At 42.2% G+C, this 21688-nt stretch overlaps 2 protein-coding genes across 2 annotated transcripts; one reads left to right on the top strand and one right to left on the bottom strand.

Annotated features, from left to right (window-relative positions):
* Window positions 1–4979: 4979 nt before the first annotated feature.
* SAP30 (Sin3A associated protein 30) lies at window positions 4980–11909 on the top strand. Its single transcript, XM_014883991.2, has 4 exons — window positions 4980–5544; window positions 6783–6905; window positions 9485–9583; window positions 11575–11909. Exons 1-4 carry the CDS (start codon window positions 5242–5244, stop codon window positions 11695–11697), a joined length of 648 nt encoding a protein of 215 aa, XP_014739477.1. The 5' UTR covers window positions 4980–5241; the 3' UTR covers window positions 11698–11909.
* A 2080-nt stretch (window positions 11910–13989) lies between these two features.
* On the bottom strand, window positions 13990–21683 carry SCRG1 (stimulator of chondrogenesis 1). Its single transcript, XM_014883992.2, has 3 exons — window positions 21580–21683; window positions 16850–17115; window positions 13990–15302 (listed from the first exon to the last, which is right to left on the bottom strand). The coding sequence occupies exons 2-3, from the start codon at window positions 17086–17088 to the stop codon at window positions 15248–15250; spliced, it is 294 nt and encodes a 97-aa protein (XP_014739478.1). The 5' UTR covers window positions 17089–17115; window positions 21580–21683; the 3' UTR covers window positions 13990–15247.
* Between the last annotated feature and the right edge of the window lie 5 nt (window positions 21684–21688).

Here is a 21688-nt window from a genome sequence, read left to right as displayed (position 1 = left end):
TCTCCAGGATCCTCTGACAAAGCCGTTGCAAAAGATGGTGTAGTATGTGTTACACAAAGCAAGAGGTTAAAGCCATTGTCAAATCTGAATTTCTATAACAAGAAAACAGTGGCTCACAAAATGCAAGACTGTAGCACAGAGTATATACAGTGCTTTTTGTGGTCTCAAGAGTGCATTAGAGACCAGCCAAATTTACTGAAAAGATATGACAGTTTATCTTACAGGGAAAAAAAATCTGAGCAAGATTTTTATTTAATTTCAAGGGATTGAAAAATAATTCTTAAGCAATATACTACATTGGTCTTTTTACTAGTAGTTAAATTTTTATTGCATTACACAAAACCTCTGGGGGTGATACTTTTCCACAATATGTTCCAGATAGCTGCTTTACAATTCTGAAGAGCATGAGTGATGATTTAGTGGGGTCTAACTGTGTGATCTCATATAATGTGAAACAAAATGTTAATCAAAGCAACCTGGATGAACAAGAGATCAGTGGCTGTGAAACAAGCAGATGGAGGTGCACTTGGGCTGGGTGGAGGCTTCTGAGGAAGAGGAGGAGGGTTGTTGAAACTGAGGGGTACCTAAGGCAAAACTGGAGGTTGGCTTCTCTGGTTTTGTGTGGTCATTGTGTTTGAGCTCTCTCTCCTAATTCCTTCATTGTTTAAGTCCAGCAACGAACCATTTGTCATGGACATTTAACAAAGAACATAACATAATTTTTGCACATTATAACGATGCCTTCTACCAGAAGATCCTTTGATGCTTCCTGTAACTAATGGCTTATTGTGAAAGAGAATTTGCACAAACCATTTAGGGGACTGTATTACAAAACTGTAAAGCTTTTACAGTACATGGGTTTATCAGTTTTAAACCAAAATTATTCTTAATATAAAATGTGTAGTTTTGGGCCTTCTTTACTGCTTTAAATCTTTTAATAAAAGCCTGTGTCATATATACTCTTTCATTCATCTTGAGTACATCTATTGTACAAGGCCGAATACTTAAAAAAGAAAGACTGGCTTCAGCTGGATTCAGATCTGGAAATAATTCTGGTTAAAGTCACAATTTTTTTTTTCTATTACTGCACTTCTTGATTCATATACAATAAACTCTATGTGTATTAATACAGATTAGGTTTTGTTATACAATTAATTATCTGAAATTATATTTTAACTACCCTAGCCTAAAACATGTAAAGAAGTAAAAAAATGCAGTCTGTAGGCAATATTCCTATGCTTTGGGTCTATGCTTTAACAAATTTGGACAATAAATTGGAAGCAGAGCAACAGACAGTAGTAGGTTAGGTAGTGCTGGAGTGGGAAAGGAAAATGAGATATTAAAAAATCAGGAACAAAAAAAAGGAAAAATAAAAAGAATAGCACTTGTTTCTGGTAAGGAGAGATTTGGTCACTGTTCTTTATCACAGCCCATGAATACTTATCGAGTAAGTTGCTTTTTTATTAAAAGCACCAGGGTGTGTGGTGGAATTTGCAGAATTTTTCAAGTGCTTTAAAGGAATCTTTTTTCACTGAAGTAGTTACAATATGTAACAAATAAAATGTGTCTTTGCTGAGAAAAATGTATACCAATAATTTTCATTATTATTCCTTTTGCTAATAGGATAATTTCAGGTGCTGAACACAAGTACACAAAGGTACGCTTACACTTCAAGTGAATGGTACCTGCTGGGGAAGGGAATCGTCCTCCCCAGCTGAACTTTATGCCATGGAAATGCATACAAAGTTGCAAGTTTATCTTCCAGGATTGGTTTCTAGTAATGGGTTTGCAGTGTGCTTGCAATACATCCAAGGTGATGCATCTGATTATCATTCTTCTCTCTCAAATTACAAAACATGTCAATCAAAAGCTAACAGGAGCTGGGACATATGGCATCTCGGAGAAGCACAAGCTGCTGGGCTGCCACCTGTGCCTGGCCTGCCTCGGTGCCAGGAGGGGCCATGAGTCCTGCTGACTTCAGAGGCTGGGAGAAGCAAATTCAGAATTTTTGGGATGCCATAGTTCCTGCTCTTTCTGCGTGTCATCCATGCTGTGTTCCTGGGATATAGATTACTGCTGCCTTCTGTACTACTCAGTTCTGCTGTGAGTACTAGTGACATGTCATGTACAGGGCAGTTGGAGCTGCTGCTTCCTTTGAACTGATTTAATTTTTGACGTTTAATCAGTATATGGTTGCAATGCTGCATGTTTTTATGTTTATTTAAAATATGTCCTCATACATGCTTTATCTATAGCTGAATACCTATGGTAGCCAGTACTAGAGTTTATGTTAAAATTTGTAATTTTAGACAACATACTCCACAATGATTTTTCTTTTTATTTCATGTAGCCCAAGCTTCATGAAAGTTTGCAAATCCATTTTGTAGAAGTAAGCTTCATACGGTCTATAAGCCCATGTAGCTGCAAGCTCTTTGTATTTTTCATCCCATGTGTGATGCAAGATTAAAAGTGACATGATTTCTTTGTTGCTGCAAGCAGGCGTTCATACCAAATGAGATGGTCATCCCCAGTCACATGGTCCTGCCCTTCTACTGCACCATCCTGTGTGCTGGGGCATCCTGCAACTGAGCAGTAATGCAGATCAGGATAAATCTAAATTATTTTTCTTGTTGCTAGTCTAGTTGTAACCCAATAGTTTGCTGTGCAGCCACAGAACTGTTTTTATGGGCACAAAGAAGCACAGGGCACAGGTGTGAAAACGAGCAGATTACAGCAGAAGCAGAACTATCTTTCTAAGTCCCACGACTCTCTTATTGTGACCTAATCATGAAACTATGATACTACTTTACTTGAAATTATGCTTATAAATTAGCATCTTGGCAAGCACGGCTGGGTAACATAATCAGGCTTTTAACTGCTCCCAAACTGTTCCCAAACAAAGAGGATCAGCAACATTTAAAATGCACAAGTGATCTTTCCATCAAACCAAACAGCAGCCAGACCCAGACTGACATATTTTATGCTCACAGTAAGGTCAAATCCATCTGAAAAAAAAACCAAAGGGACCTCAAAAGACATAGTCTGAGAGTCTAGAAATTGCTATTCATGACCCAGATTTCCACTGAAGAATTCCTGGAACTCACCCTTGTCCCACTTTTCCCAGATCATGCTTCCTATAGTCTCAAATTTTAAGGTCTGCTATGATTGATATTGGGTTTTTTGTTCTTTTTTATCTTAGCATGATTACAGTTTTCGAAAGTTTGAAATCACGAGAAACTTAAAAAGTGAGTTAAACATTTGCTGCCTGAGAGTGCTCAGCTGCAGAACGTGGAATTTAACCTAGGCATTATAAAGTCTTCAGCTTGGCTGATAACAAAGCAGAGTTCAGTATCTTTCTAACTCTCCTATTCCCCCCACTAATCACTAAAACGTGCCTCATGGATAACTGCCGTGACTTTATGCTCAGTTCAGCTTCAGTTACTGTATCCTTCATTCAATTGCGGCAGCGGCACCTACTCTTATTCTCTAATACCACGTTACGCAATCAGATTAAGGAGCCATCTGCAGCACAAACTGAAACCGCTCTATAATCGTGTTCTCTGCTCACGCAGAACTTTGGCTTACGCAGGATCTGTGTCTCCTTGAATTATTCACCAGCCTCCCTGCTACTCCTCTCCTTCTTCAAGCTGGAAGCGCACAGCAAGGGATACGGTCAAATATTTCAGCGATTAAATCATTACGCTTTGAGCACGCTCAGCTCAGATGCCGTTTCTGAGATTTAAAGGAGTATTTGCAGTAGTTCAAAGGGAAAGCAAAACCTCTCCCTTCCTTGCTCCTCCTTTGAATGTGCTTGAAAGGACAGCAGATCAGAGCTTGCTGTTTTTGCCACTCTGCTGTCAACAGCTGAAATGTTAAATGATTTAATGCTAACGCATCTCTTATATAGCTTTGCAAAGCCTCAAAACTAAAAATACCTGCGTTTGTCAATTATTTTCAGAGTGTCTATTTTACCTAGTCGTGTGCACAGTAAGGTCTTGGTACATCATTAGCGAAAATAATTTGCGTTCTCAAGTCTTTTCTGTTGTAATAGTCACCTTTACTAACAGAAAGTCCTTTTAAATGACAAAACTGAAAACTCTCACTGTTAAATCGCTTATCTTCAGAGGGCTTTGCCACAGGAACGCAGGACGGAGCCCAGAGTACGTGTGTTATAAAAGCAGCTCTAACAAAGGCTGGAGCCTTGTTTTCTGCCGAGAGCCGCACAGCCGCCGGCTGCGCTGCGGCTGCCGGGGAGCTCCCTGCCGCAGGCGGAGGGGCAGGAGCGCCCGGACAGAGCCCGCCCGGACAGAGCCCGCCCGCGCCGGCCGGCGGGACCGCTGCCAGCCATGGCCGACAGTAAGCGGAAAAGAAAGGAGGCGGCGAGGCAGGGAGGGAAGAGGCCAAGACGGAAGGCAGGAGATAGACTATCCGGAACGAGCAGCCCGAGCAGTGCCGGCTTCAGCTAAAACCCTAGAGCGAGAACAAGTGAACGGGGAAGCTGCTGCGGCACAGCGAGGCGCCGCTGAGAGCCGGGGGGAGGCGGCGGAGGTAGCCAGCCCCGCGTCGCTGGGAAAGCGGGTACGCGCTCGGCCGTGCCAGCGGCAGCTCCGACCCACGACACCCTCCGCGGCCGCCCTTTCACATCCAACGGCGGAGCCGCCGGGGAGGTGCAAGAAGGGGGGAAAAGAAGGGCTGACGCAGGGGCCTTTTAAAGGTGGGCTGAGCCACTGCCACCGCTCCTGCGCAGCGGGCCGGGCCTCCAGGCGGGAGGGAAAGGGAAAAAAGGAAGCGGCTGCCGCAACCCTCCCGCCGCCGTCGCCTCTGCCGGGCTCCCGCTCCGTGCGGTGCCTTGGGCGCTGCGGCCGGGGCAGGAACTGCGCTTCCCGTGGGGCCGCGCGCGGCAGCCGGCATGCGCGGCGGGCGGGGCGGGGCGGGGCGGCAGGGCAGGTTGCTGTTGTTACATAGGAAACAGCTGAAGAGTCTCCACATGACAGGGGGGGAAGGAGGAAGTGGGGTGGCCCGTGGGGCTCCGCCGCTCTGGTAGTCGCGGAGTTCGGCTGGCGGGGAGAGCCCTTTCCACAACGCGTGGGCTGACCGCCCTCGAGGGCGGACTTGCGCCCCGTTGCCGCCGCTGAAGGGAGGCAGGCAGGGAGCGGGGGAGACCCCCGCCGGGCCGCGGCGCCTCGCCGGGGAAGTTTCGTGCGGGGCGGGATCCCGCCGGCCGCGGCGGTGGCGCCGGCTATGAACGGCTTCGCCCCCGAGGAGGTGACCCAGCGCGGGGCAGACCCCGCCGCCGCGGCGGTGGTGGGCAATGCGGGCTCCGCCGTAGAGGTGCCGCCGCCGCCAGCGCCGCCAGGGCTGGGTCCGGCCGCCGCCGCGGGCTCGGCGGGCGGTGGGTGCGCGGGCGGCCCCGGGGCCGGGCAGCTGTGCTGCCTGCGGGAGGAGGGGGAGCGATGCGGCCGCGCCGCCGGCAACGCCAGCTTCAGCAAGCGCATCCAGAAGAGCATTTCGCAGAAGAAGGTGAAGATCGAGCTGGACAAGAGCGTAAGTCCGCGAGGGGAGGACGCGGCGGGGCGGGCGGACAAAAGCGGCCGGTAGGTAGGTCGCTGCATCTGTGTCTTAGTTGGTTGGGGGACTTTTAATCAAGTTTACTGGGGGAGGAGGAGTGTTTGGCGGCGGGGAAGTGTTCATTCCCCCTTCCCACCGCTTTTCCCTAGCACGGCCGAGTTTGGCTGGCGCGGCAGGAGCACTGCCTGAAAGTCCCTGCTGGCGGGGGGCAGCGCCCGCATTTCCTGCCTGCTCTTGGGGTCCCCTCTACTCCCAGGAGCCTGGGCATCGACTGCGTGTACCCCTCCGTAGCCAGAACGGGAGTGAGCGCGGCCGGGGAGCGCCGCTGCTCGCCGGAGCGGAGCGCAGCCTGCATGGCTCCCGGCGCGCTAGTTTGTCTGTGTTGCTGGCGAGGGCCGCGCTCGCTGCCCCGCCTCGTGTTGCAGCGCCGCACGTCTCCCGTGCCGCTTTATCTTCCGCTCGGCAGCCATCGGGCCCCGTGCAGCGCGGCTCGGCACGGCCGGGGCAGGGCGGGGACCGGCCGCCTTCCAGCGGGGCGGCATGCCCGGGAGCCGGGAGAGCGCCGGCCCCCGCGGGAGGACAAGGCGGGCTGCAGCGTGGGGCTGCCGGCAGGAGCGCCCCGCGCCCGGCCGGGGCTGCCTGCGCCCCGAGGGACCCCGGCCCGGCTCTGCAGCCCGGTGCCTAACGCTGCCCCGTGCTCTCATCTGCCCTTAAAGCACGCGTAGCCGGGGGTTCCGGGCTGGTACGCGCCGAGATCTCCCAAAGCGTGCAGATCCCCACGAAAGGGAAACTTGTTAGAAAGAAAGAAAGTAAAAATAAGTGTGTTGCGTGACCACGCCGGGTAGCGGAAGTAAAACAAGGAGGGGAGGATATAGCTGGGGAAATGAGAGCCGTCTCTTAGCTCTGCCGAGAACAACTGAAAGCTTGTTTTGTTTGCGTGCTGGCCGGCCCCCGCGGTGCGGGAGGGAGGGAGGGCTGCGCTGCGTGGCTCCGCAGCCTGGCACTGCTGCATCGGCCCATTGCAGCATTTCAGCGAGCTCGGGGCCCAGCCCGTGGCAGGGAGCTGCAGCGCAGCACACTCTCCATTCAGAAGAAGCCAGTAAAAACCCAGCTGATGTGGCTGTGGGTGCTTAAGGGTTGTCTGTCTACATGCGCTTTAGTCTGGGAGATGCACTACATGGTTTTGATTGAAACACGCTGTTTTATTCTTCTAGGCAAGACATCTGTACATTTGTGACTTCCACAAAAATTTAATTCAGAGTGTGAGAAATAGAAGAAAGAGGAAAGGCAGCGATGATGACGGTGACTCACCAGTGCAAGACATCGACACTCCAGAGGTAGCTAAACAGTTGATTCTTTTTTCCGAGTTGTGTTAAGCTTCTTAATGATACCGAGTTTGCACCAGCACCACTCTCCCACTTTTACAGCTTACCTCACATGTGGGTACGGGAAGATTCTTGATTTGCAGTGTTCTTAATATAACAGAATTTAACTGAATTTTGTGGCATGTGTTCTGATTAAATGGTGCAGAGTACAATGAGCAATAGTCTCTGTTTTTAAGTGTCTGACGGTTCTCTCAGAAATCTGCTGTTTTCAGCTTCCTCTCCTCCTTAGTGCTTTGCCACATACCATCCAACTCTTATCTTTTGCAGGAGCTGACAACTTGAAAGGAATTGCACATAGTGCTTGGGATATAAATGCTTCTCTGTCCCGTCCCTCCAAACCTTTCTTTTGCTAAATGTATTGCAGATGGCTCTTGGCAATTAGTCCATTGCCTTAGTCACTTTAAACACTGAGAGTTTAATGATGGTAGCTTTGTTTCTGCCCCACTGGGGGGGGGAAGAGCCATTTGGGGAGCTCTGCTATGAGGAGTAGAGAGAAATACGGTGTCTTTTCAAACTGTTTTCTCCACTACACACCAGTGAAATCTGACCCATTAAAATAAGGGAAGTAAAGCGTTCAACTTTTTTCACAGTATAATGGGTTGGTGTTGAACATAAGGCTCTCTTTTTCTTACACGTGCTCTGGGTTATTTCTGCTACAGCGTTGCTTAGCAGGTGCTCCAGTGTGTTAATTTTGAGCAGAGGCTGTTATGCCTTCGGTCCCTTCTGAGAGGGTTTGTTAAAACATTCTTCAGAAATTGCTCTCTAAGTGTTAATTTAATGGCATCCTTATGGTCAGCATCTGCAGATAACAGCAAGTGAGGAAACTTTGTGCAGGAATCTGCCTTTAGGCACGAGGCTCCAGTCTTAAGGCTCTGGCTGAGAGGATTTTAGGAGATTGAAAGTAGTTTGATGCTGGGTGGTGCTGTCTGTCTGTTAAATATCTGGGATTGTTTCTCGGAAAGTTGTGTCTAAAGCTAGTGCTGTGAGTGACTTCAGGTAGCTCTCTAAGACTGTGTAATTGCAACTCTCCTGGAAGCCTATTTTGTTTTCTTCTGCTAGGACTATAAAACATGTCACAACTGATTAATATCTCCAGAACAAGAAAACAAGCTTTTTTTTCTTAACAGTATTATTACAAAAAGAAAACTGGGAGCTGTTTTTGAGGAGTGTCAGGTGGCTGTTTGGATAAGGGCAGTACGTTCATTCCTTGTAATTACTGTATGCCTTAGATACTTGTTTGCCCTTGACCACCTTTGTTTTCGAGTATTACTCAGTTTGCTAAGGAAAAAAAGTATCATTCTTCTGAAGAGTTGTAAGGCTCTCCTGCTTCCATCTCAGTCATGACCATCTTTACTGATTGGAAATGATTCCTACAGGAGGAAAAGAACCTCCTGTGGTGCTGGTAGTTTCTGGGGCTTGGTGAAAAGCTGCAGCTCCTCCTTTGCATGATGCTGCAAGGATGGCGTCCCCACTGTGACTTGGGAAGTGAAATTTAATGCCATGTAAACTTTAGAAACACAAAGGATACCATCCTTTATCATGCAAAGTGGCCTCACTTCAAGTCTGGCCAGGTTGCCAAGTGTGCAGTAGCACTGCTGTTTTAAGTGTTCTGCAGTGAGGCTGTTAAATGAATTTAAAGCAAAAGTGAATGCCTTCATCAATCTTTAATGCAGTGAGTTTGGAGAATACTATTGTAATTGAACTGACCTAATAGAATTTCTCATTCAGCCTGCTTTCTGAGCTTGCTCTCCCACTCAGTCATCTGATTAAGCTCTCTTAGGTTGTCAGGGAGGATGGGAGGGTAAGCTGTTGCTTGGAGAAGTGACTGATCAGAGTACATAGGATTCAAAACTGACGGAGTACTGGATTAAGGCTGTGTATTTGTATCCCTGAGAGGACTTTGTGTAATTCTCTCAACTGTTGACTGACACTGAGAAAGGCTTTTGGACATTTTTGTCCCTGCACATAACTCCTGCACTTTGCTTGTGTACTTTTGGAGAGCAAGAGCAGTAGTTTTCTTTCTCACCTCAAGCCAAGAATGCTTGTGCTCTAGACTTAGTCCTGATTTTAATATGTGCTCTTCCATGGTGCCAGATGTGCTGTGTCTTGTATGTAATCTACATAAGATTTAATGGCTGAAATTACAATATGAGGGCCTCCTTTGAATCAGCATCTTCATAGATGTTACATGAAAGTTGCTATTGGGGCTTTGTGTTATCGTACTGGAACTGGGAAGCAAACAAAAAACCCAGAATGGATGAAAGTACAGTAGTGAGTTCAAAACACTGTCCACAGCTAAAGGGAGATAGAGGCATGCTCAGTAACAACAAAACGCTCTTAAACTGAGTTGGACTATTTTCCTTTCTGCTGGAAGGTTTGTTTTTTGTCAAAATGACATCTGCTGAGCTGACTGTTTACACTTGCGTATCTGTCTGTTTCCAAAATGTTTTTGCGAGGCGAGCTATTAATGACTGAATTTTTTTTTCAGTTGTATTAGATTGTTTTCTTCCCTTCCCCCTCTTTTCTTCTAGGTTGATTTATATCAGTTACAAGTAAACACACTTCGAAGGTACAAAAGACACTTCAAGCTACAGACCAGACCGGGACTTAACAAAGCACAGCTTGTTGAAGTATGTATGAGTGTTTCCCATAATAGAAAATGCAACTTGCTGTGGCATGTGGTTTTCTATACACTGTGATCCTTGCATAAAGTGCCTATATAATCTGGATTTTAGGAGAATAAAAGGGAGCTGCTTATCAAGCTTCCTTCATTGGCCACAGCTCCTGAGCCAAGTAAATCAAATGTAAAAGCTCTTTCCAGAGGAGGGACTCTTAACTTCCAAAAGGAGTGTGTGCTGCTTAAAAACACAGTGTTTAGCTGGAACAGTAATATCTTCATGCCCCTGAATATCACAGAATCATGAATTTATTCTGTCTATGCATCAATCACAGCTTCACCTGAAATGTCCTGCTGAAAAGAACTAGAAACAGGGAGGTGTCAGTGAAGTTCTGGTGAGGCTCAGACTTCATTTTATAAAGCTAGTTACTACAACCATAGGTTTCTGTATATATGAAGAAACATGAAAAAACATACTTCTATTGGTAATTAATTCTGTTAAAACCACTGGAACTTGCTGTCGGAAAACTGGAATTTTGTGGAATTTACTGTTCCTAAAAGTGCTGAAGCTGCATGTCAGTACAGCTGTATGTTAGCATCTTCACTTCACATGAGTGCAATTTTAAAGGAATTCTTTAGAGCTGCAAAGGTGCAGTCAGCATATTGATGTAAATAAGTGGAAGAGCTGGTGATCTTAACAGGAAGGTATAGCTACTTATTTTTCACTTTTGTGCGGTGATACATTCAGCTGTATTTAAGTGCAGACACTGTTTTCATCTCTCCGTAATCTGTGTGAATTAAAAGCAAGACTCTTAAAAGTATGGGTGTTCTCAAGGCTGAACTTAAAAGACTATTCCTGCTGCCACTAAGAGTAAGAATGCAAAATCAGTGTCCCATTTTCTTATATGTAGGTTAGCTCTTTGAATTAGCAGTTTTTGTTCTGCAAAACTGGTGTTTCGAAGGGTCTGCTTTAGGTACATCTCATGGTACTTGCACTAAGTTATTCCAATGTTGCATCGTGTGCATGGGCAAAGCTGCTTCTGCCACATGCTTGATTTGACTGACCTGAAGGTATTTGTGAGCCATAGCCACAGAGCTTCCTTAATATACAGTACATTTGATCCCTTGTCATCTGTCCTAACATACCATTGACACTGCTCTAGCTGTTCTTTCTGGAACTGAAAGTTCCCTTCAAATTACTGTGTCAAACTTCTTCTCTGTGAATGCTTTTGGGGTAGAGTTTAGAAAGCTTCCTAACTTTTTAGTTAGGCTAAACATTTATTCTTATATCCTGTGGTGCTTAAGTGAGCAGTCCTATGTTTTTCACTCCATAATTTTAATCTACCAATCTGGCAAAAAGCCGGAGAACAGACTCAGTGGCAATATTTTGCAACTTTCTTTAAAAGCTGGTGTTCATTTTGATGAAGGGAAAGACTGCTGAAATGACAAGTGATTCAAGAACTGCTTACAAATTGTCATATTTCTGTGGTTACAGCATGGTGAATTTTCATTGATAGCTCTGTTTTGAAGAGCTAATGTTCAGTTATAGTTCTCTGATAGTTTTTTGTGTTGTGTTAGGTATTTCTGTATGTGATTTGATGCAGACACCATCTCCCAAGCTGAGTGGAGAGCAGTAGCCTCTCATAACTGTGCTGTCACTGTTGATATTCTGTAGTCGTTACCTGTTATATTCAAGCTTTAACTAAACAGATGTAACTATGATTGTTCTGATACCTTTGAAGGGTTTTTTCCCTGAAAAATTTATCAGCTTTTTACTTTGGAAATTAGGGGTACAATCTGCTACATTTAGTTCACAGTTATCGGTAAAATGGTTCCTGTTTATCTTTCTATGACTACTAAAGACTTCTGAAGAGAGGGAATATTTCCTTTTTTGTAAGCTTCTTAATCAGTCTTTTAAGCTTTAATGTACTACGCTTAAATTTGAATCTTCAGTTTTTGTATGTAAGAGTAATTATTTAATTTCCTTGCATTCTTCCTTTATAGATAATTGGCTGCCATTTTAGGACAATTCCAGTGAATGAAAAGGACACCTTAACATACTTCATCTACTCGGTGAAGAATGACAAGAACAAACCAGATCTAAAGATGGATAGTGGAGTTCATTAGGCAGAAAAGGTTGGGACTGAGACTCAGGCTGCAAATCAAAAGACTGAGATTTTGTTGATATGCAAAAACTTTCTTTGTAACTTTTTCTCCTGAGAGAGTTTGTCTGTTTTATTTTTCATAACCTTGCTGATTTGTTTGAAAACCATCTCTTATGAAACAAATTTCCTCAGCAAAAGTATTTTAAATAAATATCACTGATATTGTTGCTCAAATGGGTGTGTCTGTAATTTTAATGAGTTGGACTCGATCCTGACAGGTGCCATCCAGCTCAGCAGATTCTGTGATACTTGTACTTAATAGTTAAGCTTTGATGAATTATGTAATAATATTAAAATATTTTTCAATTAAAATGTGCCAAGGATATATTTATAAATGTACCTCAAGTGCTCAGATGCAATGCCTTTAAAAAAAATGCTGTAGCAGACTTAGTAATAGGTTCTTTTTTGTAAGGTAAAAGGCTTTAAGTGTTAGTTCTGTTCTTAGCTGGGCAGAAATGGCTGAATAATACTCTTTTTTTTTTTTTTCCTTTGGAAACAAGAATTGGAGGATTTTCTGATTTGTTTATTCATTTTGTCATTGCTGAGATGCGTGCTTCCAAGCACTGAGGCCTTCCCGCTCCTATATTAAAATGGAAAATAATGCAGCTCTTGAATTTCAAAGCTGTAAGTACAGATGAAGAGACTGCTGCAGCTTACTGTGCTGAGAAGTCCTTTGACTCGGTTAGCAATCCTTTACCTGCTGACTTCTCCATTTGTCTGCATGGACTGCTGCTAAGAACTTAACTGGAGAATGAGAGTCGAGCCTGTGTGGGGTCAATGCAGGCTCTTCTAACAGGCACACTGTTTCTTTTTCATTGCATGGATTAGCTCAGGCCTGTTTAAAAGAAAACTGCCTCTCAATAAACCCAAAACTTATGGTAACTTAAGGAAAAGAATATGCAACAATACTTAGGCTTTTAATTGATTGTCTTGGAAAATTCGGATGTTGAAGATGGTATTATGAATGACTTTTTGTTTTGTCAACTATTGTGCCAGTCTAAATGTGTGGTGTATGGAATATGATTTCTTTCTGCTTAAAGCTGTGCACATAGGATGAATAAAAAGCTGAGGGAAAATAGTTTTCATCTTAAAGCTGGAGGTCATGGCTTCAGCTTGTTCAGTTAGCATTCATTGCCGCTCCTAATCTTATCAGATGTTGATAAGCTTTTTCTTAATTTGGGAAAAATGAGAAAGCAGTATGTCCATGATCTAATCTGCTTGATGCTAATCTTTTGAGTTTTTCTGAAAATTACTACTCTACTGGCATCACTACAACTAAGATGCTTCACTTTGCTTTTTTTTGACCTGTTATGCTTGCATAGAACTGAATGATGATAAACCCTAACCTCAAACTGGCTGCCTTCCCAGTATCTCTCAGTGGCATGATTTCTTTCACTTGTACTGCTTTATGTATTTCCACAATACAGTTCTGCAGTGCTGGCCTAAGTTCAAGGCAGTGATATCTAGCTAGTGACAGCTAAAATTGGTGCTCCTTTGAAGGTGCCTCTTCATGCCCAATTCACTACAGGGACTGTCAATTTGTTTACTAAATGTCCTTTGCACACATTCAAGCTTCTTACCTTCAATGTGTGAGTTGCATAAAAAGTCAGGGAACCTGGTAATGGATAGGACATCCAAAGGATAAAGAGTTTTTCTGAGTGCATGACAGGGTTGAATGTTCTCACCTAGGCCTGGCAGGACCTGTAGAAGGAGCTGTGTGAGGGAAGGAGAGTGGGGAAAGAAACAAAAGCAAGTTTCTTTGGAAAGTCAGTCTTAAAATAGTAGCTTAAGTGACCCTATCTTGCTGCATGTGGAAAGCAGCAAAGTTTTGCTCCAGTGGATTGTGGATTTTCCAGGAGCCATGGAAGAAAGGTAACTGAAAGCCACCAACTTTAGTACCCAGCTTTGTATCTGCCTTAATTTTTTTTTGCTATGGGTGCTTGGCAAAGCTGTGAATGCCACGCATATGCAACATGATTCTTGTAGAAATTGGATGGCACAAACACCAGAAGTTAACATACCCTAGAAGCTTGTAGAGGACTTTACACAAGAGCACATACCATAAGTTCTATTTACAGAGCGCTGACTTTGGATATTTTCACTGGGTTGCCAGATTTATGGAGTTTATTTTACTATCAATTGATTTTTTTGGTAGGAAGCCCAAATCAATCTGCTTGAATAATTCCACAAACAAAAAAAAGCCTGGTGACATAAGCTGTTTAACAATCAGTAGGGCAAAAATAGTGCACACAGATTTACTTGAAACATTTATTATTGGCTGTGTATAATTACCCCCTCACCCAGTGTCCAGCCAGTTTACTAACAAGAGGAAAAACAGTCTTGGTGATATTTCATACTGACACATGAAGTAGGCATGGCAAACTGGTGGTAGCAGTTTGGACCAATGTGTAAGATTATTAGGTGAACAGTGCATTTTTTTGAGGAGAGAAGACTGCACAGCTCCTTCAGTACTGCACACTCCATGTGACTGACTTGATAGCTAGAGAGTTTATATGTATAAGGTAGCAAGTCAGGCTTGCTGCCTGTAAGTGTGGCTTATTCAGGTGACTGCTTAAAATTATGTGGTCACTTCTCAATACCTGCCAATACAGATTGCCATATAACAGGAAAATGGTCAAAAATTTGTGTCTGTATCTATCTCATAGATCACAATACCTCTTAAATATTAAGATGATTATCTTTGTGTTTTCTGTAGCTATTGCCTTACAGGGCTAGCCTAAAAAAAACCCCAGTATCTTAACTTAATTTTGGGGTACTGTATTTCAAATAGAGCTTGATTTAAAAATCTGTTGTTCTAATATTTTTAGATGTTGAATGCTAAGATTAAGCAATTTAAGGGTTTAGAGATTGCATGGTCAAGGCAGGTGACTAGTTAGACATAAGTGTGCTTTAGTACTGTTAGTGTCAATTTTTAATATTATTTTTACTCTAGTGAAATACTTTCAAATATGGAAATGCATGCCTTTTGTATGTGCAGGCATTTTAAAATGCCTAAACATGAACATGGGAGCCTCTCTTCAGAAGTGCCAGGGACTGAGTGGCTTCAGCTTAAAATGGCATTAAAAGTGTGATGGCAATAATGGAATAGGAAGCTGCACTGCCACAAATTGCTCTGAGAGTTGTGTTCCTAACATGAAGGCTCAGGCTTGAAGTTTCTTTGTCCAAACTAGCTAAGGATATTGTGCTGAGTGAGAAGAGGTATGCTTTTTGCTGGGGGATGCATATTAGGATACATTAGGAGCTTTTACAGTCTGTTAAACCATAGAAATGGCTTTATGGCAATTAGCTACCAGATTTGAAAAGAAAACTTCTTACATATTTGATATTCCATAAAGGTATAGAAAGGAAATTCTTTCTACAGTGTAAAGTGAGGCAGTGACTTGTTGTTAGAAAGGAAGTTGTTTTTGTTGGTGGTAGTTTTGTTTTTCCCCTTGAAAACATTATTACATGATCGTAGAATGATGTCTGTTCTCTTCACTTGCAGACTTGAATCATTGACTGTTGCAGGGGATCACAAACGATATCTTTGGTCCAAAGAAAATATCCCTGAAAAATAGGATTACATATTTAAGCAATTAGATCATTGGTTTATTAGAGCTTTAACATGACATTCATTTCCCACTGTGGATATTTTTTAGCGTGTATCATGATATATGTGGGGTTACTGTGTTTGTGGAATGCCCTTCCAGCAATGCAAATGCATCTGCAGGTCTGGATGAAGATAACTGAGTTTCTACCTCTGCTGGCCTGCTGTGAGAGCAATGACAAAACTTCCATTGACTGACCAGGTTGCAGAACTCCACCCTCGTATTTTAACTTTGAGAAAATAAACTTACCAAAGAGATTATATTATCAAAATAAAGGACTTTGGCATGTGCACACATACTGTTTTAGTACAGTTTGTCCTGAGAGCACAGATGCAAAGCAGGTCTTGTGTACCACAGGATGGTGGAAGGAATATTTTCTGTATTTGTATCAGGGGAAGAGGTTTTACTATGCTGCTCAAAGGTTGAAGCTAGAGACCCAAAGTGTGCTTCAGGGTGAGGACACCATATCTGGTTTTAGGGAAAATGAAAGATGAAAATCTTACTTAAACTCTGCTCTCAGCTTGAATGTGAGATTTTTAGCTTTACAAGTCTTTCGCACTTGGTTCAACTTGAGTCTTGTACAGAAGTGCTGAAAAGTTGCCTTAATTGGATTTTAGGGGACTTGAGAAATGAGAGTGTTAAGAGGAGCACATATAAAAAATCATTTTTGTTTGCCTATATAATGCCATCACATTTTGGTGCCTCTGAAGTATTAATAAGTTTTGAATTGTTGATATTTCTAATCCAAATTTACTGAAGAAAAGATGTTGCTGAAAAGCTGAATGAAATAATACCTCTTAATACATTTTATTACCTAAAACCAGTATGGGCTGATGGTGTTTATTTAACTCAGTTATATTCTTTCTATGTAACAACAACGAAAACCCCATGTTCAGTGAGAACTTCACTGTTCAACTTTGTCAGCAGTGCGAGCAAGCCAGGGAGGTGTTGATGTTCTTGTGCTCAATCTTCGCTTTGCCTTATCCAAGTATGTGTTAACCCCTGTGCCCCTCCTTTGCTTTTCTGCTTTTAACAGTTATTTTTACAGAATTTCCTGTTCAACTGACATTATGTGCATGCACTTCAGAATAGCAATACAGTTCTCTTCCATGGAACGGAAATCAAATAGGGTTTTTTGGTGGTCCTGAAAACATCTTCATTGCAAAATGCTGTGAATAAGGGTTTGATGTACTTATTCTTAGTTTGGATCAAACAGAGGAGTCTAAACTTGGGTGATTCAAATGCTGAAGTCCCTGTTAATAGGACAGGGAGGTTTACAAAATATGCTAAGCAAGTCCTAGGTGAGCCCCTGAAAAATAAATATATACACAAAACTGACAGTAACAGAAAATTGGCTGTATCTTGACCTAATTTCAAGCCATCTGAAACGATGAATTTCTTTAAAATGATAGCTTATTCCGCATGTGGAAACTGTAAAATGATGGAAATAACAGTGGGCAGTTGTGAAGAAGTAAACAAGTTTACATGAAGTAAGCGTGATCTTACTTTGGGCAGCAGAGCAATTCATTCAAGTTGCAGTAACAGATCACCTCACAGCCCTTCCCTTCCCAAAAGTGATCTTGCAGGCCATCGTCGACATGTCGGAGGTTCTCTGTGCTTTCGGGGATGCTGTGACAGCTGTGGTCCTTCAGGGCCCTCTTGTAGCAAGCAGGGCGCTGGGAAGGCACGGCGGGGGTACCCAGGAGGGCGCTCAGCAGCAGCAGCAGCACCGGGACCGTCTTCATTTCTGCCAAGTTTCCCACAGCAGGGTACTAAAGAGAAACGGGGTGTGTGACACAGGTGTTGCTGCTGAACAGACCTCTGCCCCTCCTCTGCTTTCTACCTCGCATTTTTCTTTCCTGTGAAGTTTTGGTCATCTGAGCCTGAGTGCTGGAGATTTTTCTCTCCTAGGAGGTAAATAATATTGCAGCAGAATTGATATTCATTACCTTCTGTACAACCTTGGGAATCCTTTCATTGGGAATTGAGGCTTCTGATGCTGGCAATTTTGTTGTTTCTGTGGCCTCTCACCTTGAGAAAATTGCTTTGAGCCGGCCACATTTTCTTGTTGGTATAAGTGATTGTATCGATTGCTACCAAACCAGGGGGAAATGTCTGGGTGTGTGTCCTTGCCTTCCTGGCCACTCTGCCTGTCAAAACAAGAGTCATGTAAAATAAATAGTATCCTTCCCCATCAAAGTTGTGGGAAAACTGCTTGCTGATTGAATCCTGTGTCATGGGCTGTGTGAGAAACTGGGGCATTAAGCAGCCAAGGAAGCCAAAGCTGTCTGCAGTGCTGCCAGCTGCTGCTGTCCTGGGCTCTGGTATGATACAGCGTTATGGAGAATCTTTTTTATTTGATTTGTTTAGTACTGCAGACTACTAGTTGAGTCATTCTACTGAACATTCTCATGGTTTAACTGGTTTTTTAAAAGGTGGGATAAATTATTCCTTGCAAAACTCTCCTGCTGGCCGCTAGGCTTTCGATCGTTGTGTTTAACCTGAGCTCTGATAGTCTGTGCTGATCTGCACAGTCTGACCTTGCCACAAAGCTTTGGATCCTTGAACTTGCATTCACTTTTAAATTAGGTTTTTGAACAACGTTTGAACTGAGCTTTTATTGGTATGGAGAGTGGATTTTTTACTTTTCCTCGTGTTCAAACAAAATGGATTTGTTATCTTAACTGAATTTAAATAGGAATTCTGCTCTGAAAATGAACCTAGAGAATGACCAGCTCTGCCCAGCACTCTCCCTGTGTGCTCATTATTTTGCTTGTGTAAGACTTAAGGAAGACTTTGCTGTCCCTCATCTTGCTGGCACTTTGGAATTGATGCCCTGACACGATGTTATGGGCCAGCCCTGATCTTCCTTGTGGGGCTGAAGATTAGAATGGGCTAACCCAAAAAAAACAAGGTGTAAGGCAATGTCTAATCAAAGCCTATCAAAGATGATGTTAAGATGGTAGACTTATTATCTAGATAAGGAAAAAATGAGCTATGCCAGCTGTAGATGTGACTATAATATGGGTTACTTTGTAAAATTCTTGAGATCACCCTTGAAAAACGAACAGTAAACTTTTAAATATATAAATTTACTGTATTTTTTAGTCATTTTTATCAGTTAGTTTTCTTGCCACCACAGCTATCTTCCATTTCTTCAACCCATTAATAAAATGCCACGTAAGAAAATCTGGAAATTTAGATTCATATTAGGGATAAAACACAGCACCTCAAAGATTTTTGGTTATTTATTTTTATATTTATACTTGGGGGTTTTTTAATATCACTAGACAAATAAAATATTAAAAAGTGGCCAATATATTAAAGAGCATGAGTAAAGTGAGAATAATCTCTTCTGTGGTTTTTTTTTGGCTTCTGTTGTAGAAGAAAAATTCATTGAATAATTCACTTTTGTTTCCATGAACTTGTATGGGAACTTTTGAGTAGAAGACTCCTATAAACTACTAGTAATGGAGCCTTGGGGATCTATTTTTAATTACCTCAGAGTGCAGTATTGAATAACATATTGTCTTTATTAGTCTTCGACCTCAAAACTACTACTCAAATAAAGTAAACATTGTTCTAACCTTGCCTGGTGTATTTTAGACTTGAGTGAAGAATCTGTGTTATTATATTTATGGTTTTATTTTGTAGGAGTATAAACACTTTAGTTATGAGGGTTCTGCTCAGAGAAGTCTAATGCTTAAAGAGAAAAAATTTATTTATACTATACCTAGATAAATGCCAGTGTCAGGGATTACAATTTAATCTTCTGTTGAAATGGTTGAACTTAATTATTTAAGTCTTTAATAGAAGAAAATTTCCATGAAATAGAAAATTAGGAAGGAGGGGGTTTATGCCTTTGTTTCCTGTGATTGGATTATTCTGTGTTCTTCTACTGAGAATGAGGCATTCATGATACCTTGCTCTTGTGAACTTTTAAAAAAAATTTTAATAATCCAGGTGATCCTTCCCTACCTGGAGTTCAACTGAAATGCTCATTTGAATCTGTTGCCAGCTACCTATCTCCTCAAAATTTGTAGGAATTCACTTTCTGAAAAATAGGCAAATTCATCTCGAAAATAGGCACATTCTCTATACACTGTCAAATTACTGGGTTCAAAAATAATGGCCTACAGTTTTTAAGGTGATTCTGTAATTCACTACTTGCCTTGAAAAATAATAGGATATTGCTGTGATATGTCATCAGGAGGGTTTCTATGGGTGGGTGCCAAAATCAGTATTAGCAAAGTCAACATGCTGGAGAGCTATGGATAGACATCTCCTCTGACCAGCTATGCATCTTACCAATGATAAACATTATTATTATTCAGAAAAAAATATTATAATTTCGTTTCTGCCTAAATATTTCCTCTGGGATTTTTTTTTGCAGATCAAAGCCAAGCAGAAACGTTTTATCGAAAGACCATTCTTCAAACAGGTATTTCTTTCCTGGGGGAGAGAGAACAGTCCCCATTTGCAAATGTGGGATTGCCAAGGAGCTGAAGTGTTTCATCAGCTCCCTGCACAGGATCGATGCGGGTAAACTCAGCAGACCTTTCAGATGCAGCATCTCTGTCTGACAAGCTGCTGCAATTTCTTATCCTGAGTGTGGTTGAACAGATGTTGCAGTGTCACTGATTGCCTAGGTAAAGAACAGAGCTAGTGTATGCATGTTTATTTCAAAATGAGTGTCAAAGGCATTGTCTGCTTTTGCACAGAACATAGGCTTTTTTCACAAAGAAAAATCAGGAAAATACGATGAACAAATCCAATCACTAATGTGGCTCAAAGACTCATTCATTGCCAGCAAGCATCCTCTTACATTTCCTTATTTTATAAAACCTTCTGAAAAGATAGCAATGCCAGCCATGCTAAGCCTTGCTTGCTCTATCAAGATTTTATCATTTCAAATTCTAGCAGGAGTAAAGCCATCTAAAAATACTGAAAATGAGCTCCTTGCATTTGTGTCAGTTCTTTTCAGTTAATTATTTTGATGTGGTGTAAGTAAGGTTTAAGACCAAATGCACCTGGGGAATACAAGTGCTTTGAAATAGTTTGGAGCTTTTCCTAAAGGAAAATGGTTAGTTTGGGAATATGTGTGATGAGTCAGGAATTAGTGCTGTCTCTCTCTGCTTGTTCAGCTGAGAGTATCTGAATTATCTTGCCAGGCACTTTGGCACCATCTAGTCTTTGGATCCACTAGATGCAGAGGTAGTCAGACTGAAGAGAAAACCCCAAGTCTCAGCCTCCTTGTCCAAGAACAACAGGGTAATAGCTCATGAGAAGTGATGTCCTTTAAGGGTCACATGGTATCAGTAGGAGCTCAGGTGTTAGAAATAGAGAAAACTGAAAAATGGCACCAAATGTGTATCTTGGCATTTCTTGAGATCCTGCATGGTTGGGAAAATAGAAATATTTGTAGGTTGGTCTATAAACCATTTAAAATATCAATCCTTCGTTAAATATACCCTTCTTTCCCCCTTAAGTAGGCTGTATTTCTAGATGCCTAATGTTGGAAACAAGAAATACATTAATTGGTACACTTTTGGTGTATGTTCTTTTCCAGTCTGCCCAGTGGCATGTGCCAGGTTAGCAAGTTGCACTTAAAAAAAGCAAATATATATTAAAATTATTTCACTTATTCAAAATAAAATGCTGAGATTTAGTATTTAGGTGTGTTTGTGCTTGATAGTTAGGTTTATTAGTGCATTACTAAAAAAATCATTACACAAGAACTGCATAACTGATAATATTATGAAGATTTTTTCCATTAAAAAAAATTTCTTAAATCTATTTTCCTTGAACACTGTAAGGACAGCAGCTATTCCACTGAGGACAAATTCAGTGAATTACTGCTTTGTAATTGTCATCAATACCATGATTCTTTCCAGAAACTGAGTTCTCATTAAACCCCATTTTGTTTTCTTTAAGACAGCAATTCATTGTGAAGACACCTCTCTCCATAATTTATTGAACACTGGAAGGCAATATACTATATTTAGTGACTTCAGATGTTTATATGTAGTATCCAACTTTGAAGAAAAGCAAGATAATAAAAGAATTATTTTTATCTGGATCCCAGCCATGCAACTGTCTTGAATGGTACCTCTTGCCTGCAATATAACAGCTTCTCCCAAATCTTCTTCTGCATGTTCCCATATGTATTTCTAATTCTGTACCCTGTAACTAGAAGGAACAAGTAGACAAGGAATAATTTCAGGAGCAGAACGTACCTTTATCTTCTGGTTCACTCTCTTCCACTTTCTTGGCAGCTGTATCTTTTTAGATGTACCCAGAGAGAGCTGGAGCTGGTGGGGATGACAGGAGGAGGGAGGGAGGGAG

Source organism: Sturnus vulgaris, chromosome 4 (genome assembly GCF_052056855.1).
Source record: "Sturnus vulgaris isolate bStuVul1 chromosome 4, bStuVul1.hap1, whole genome shotgun sequence".
In the NCBI taxonomy this organism is placed as follows: domain Eukaryota; kingdom Metazoa; phylum Chordata; class Aves; order Passeriformes; family Sturnidae; genus Sturnus; species Sturnus vulgaris.
The sequence above is the reverse complement of the archived record's forward strand: the minus strand, read 5'-3'. Positions and strand labels throughout refer to the sequence as shown.

What these genes read in the sequence shown, in the direction of transcription:
- SAP30 (XM_014883991.2), top strand. Translation starts at nt 5,242, where the DNA reads ATGAACGGCTTCGCCCCCGAGGAGGTGACCCAGCGCGGGGCAGACCCC. An exon ending in AGATCGAGCTGGACAAGAGC is followed by an intron (nt 5,545 to 6,782) that starts GTAAGTCCGCGA and finishes TTATTCTTCTAG; the next exon opens with GCAAGACATCTGTACATTTG. An exon ending in ACAAAGCACAGCTTGTTGAA is followed by an intron (nt 9,584 to 11,574) that starts GTATGTATGAGT and finishes CTTCCTTTATAG; the next exon opens with ATAATTGGCTGCCATTTTAG.
- SCRG1 (XM_014883992.2), bottom strand. Translation starts at nt 17,088, where the DNA reads ATGAAGACGGTCCCGGTGCTGCTGCTGCTGCTGAGCGCCCTCCTGGGT. An exon ending in GAATTGCTCTGCTGCCCAAA is followed by an intron (nt 15,303 to 16,849) that starts GTAAGATCACGC and finishes CCTATTTTTCAG; the next exon opens with GGATATTTTCTTTGGACCAA.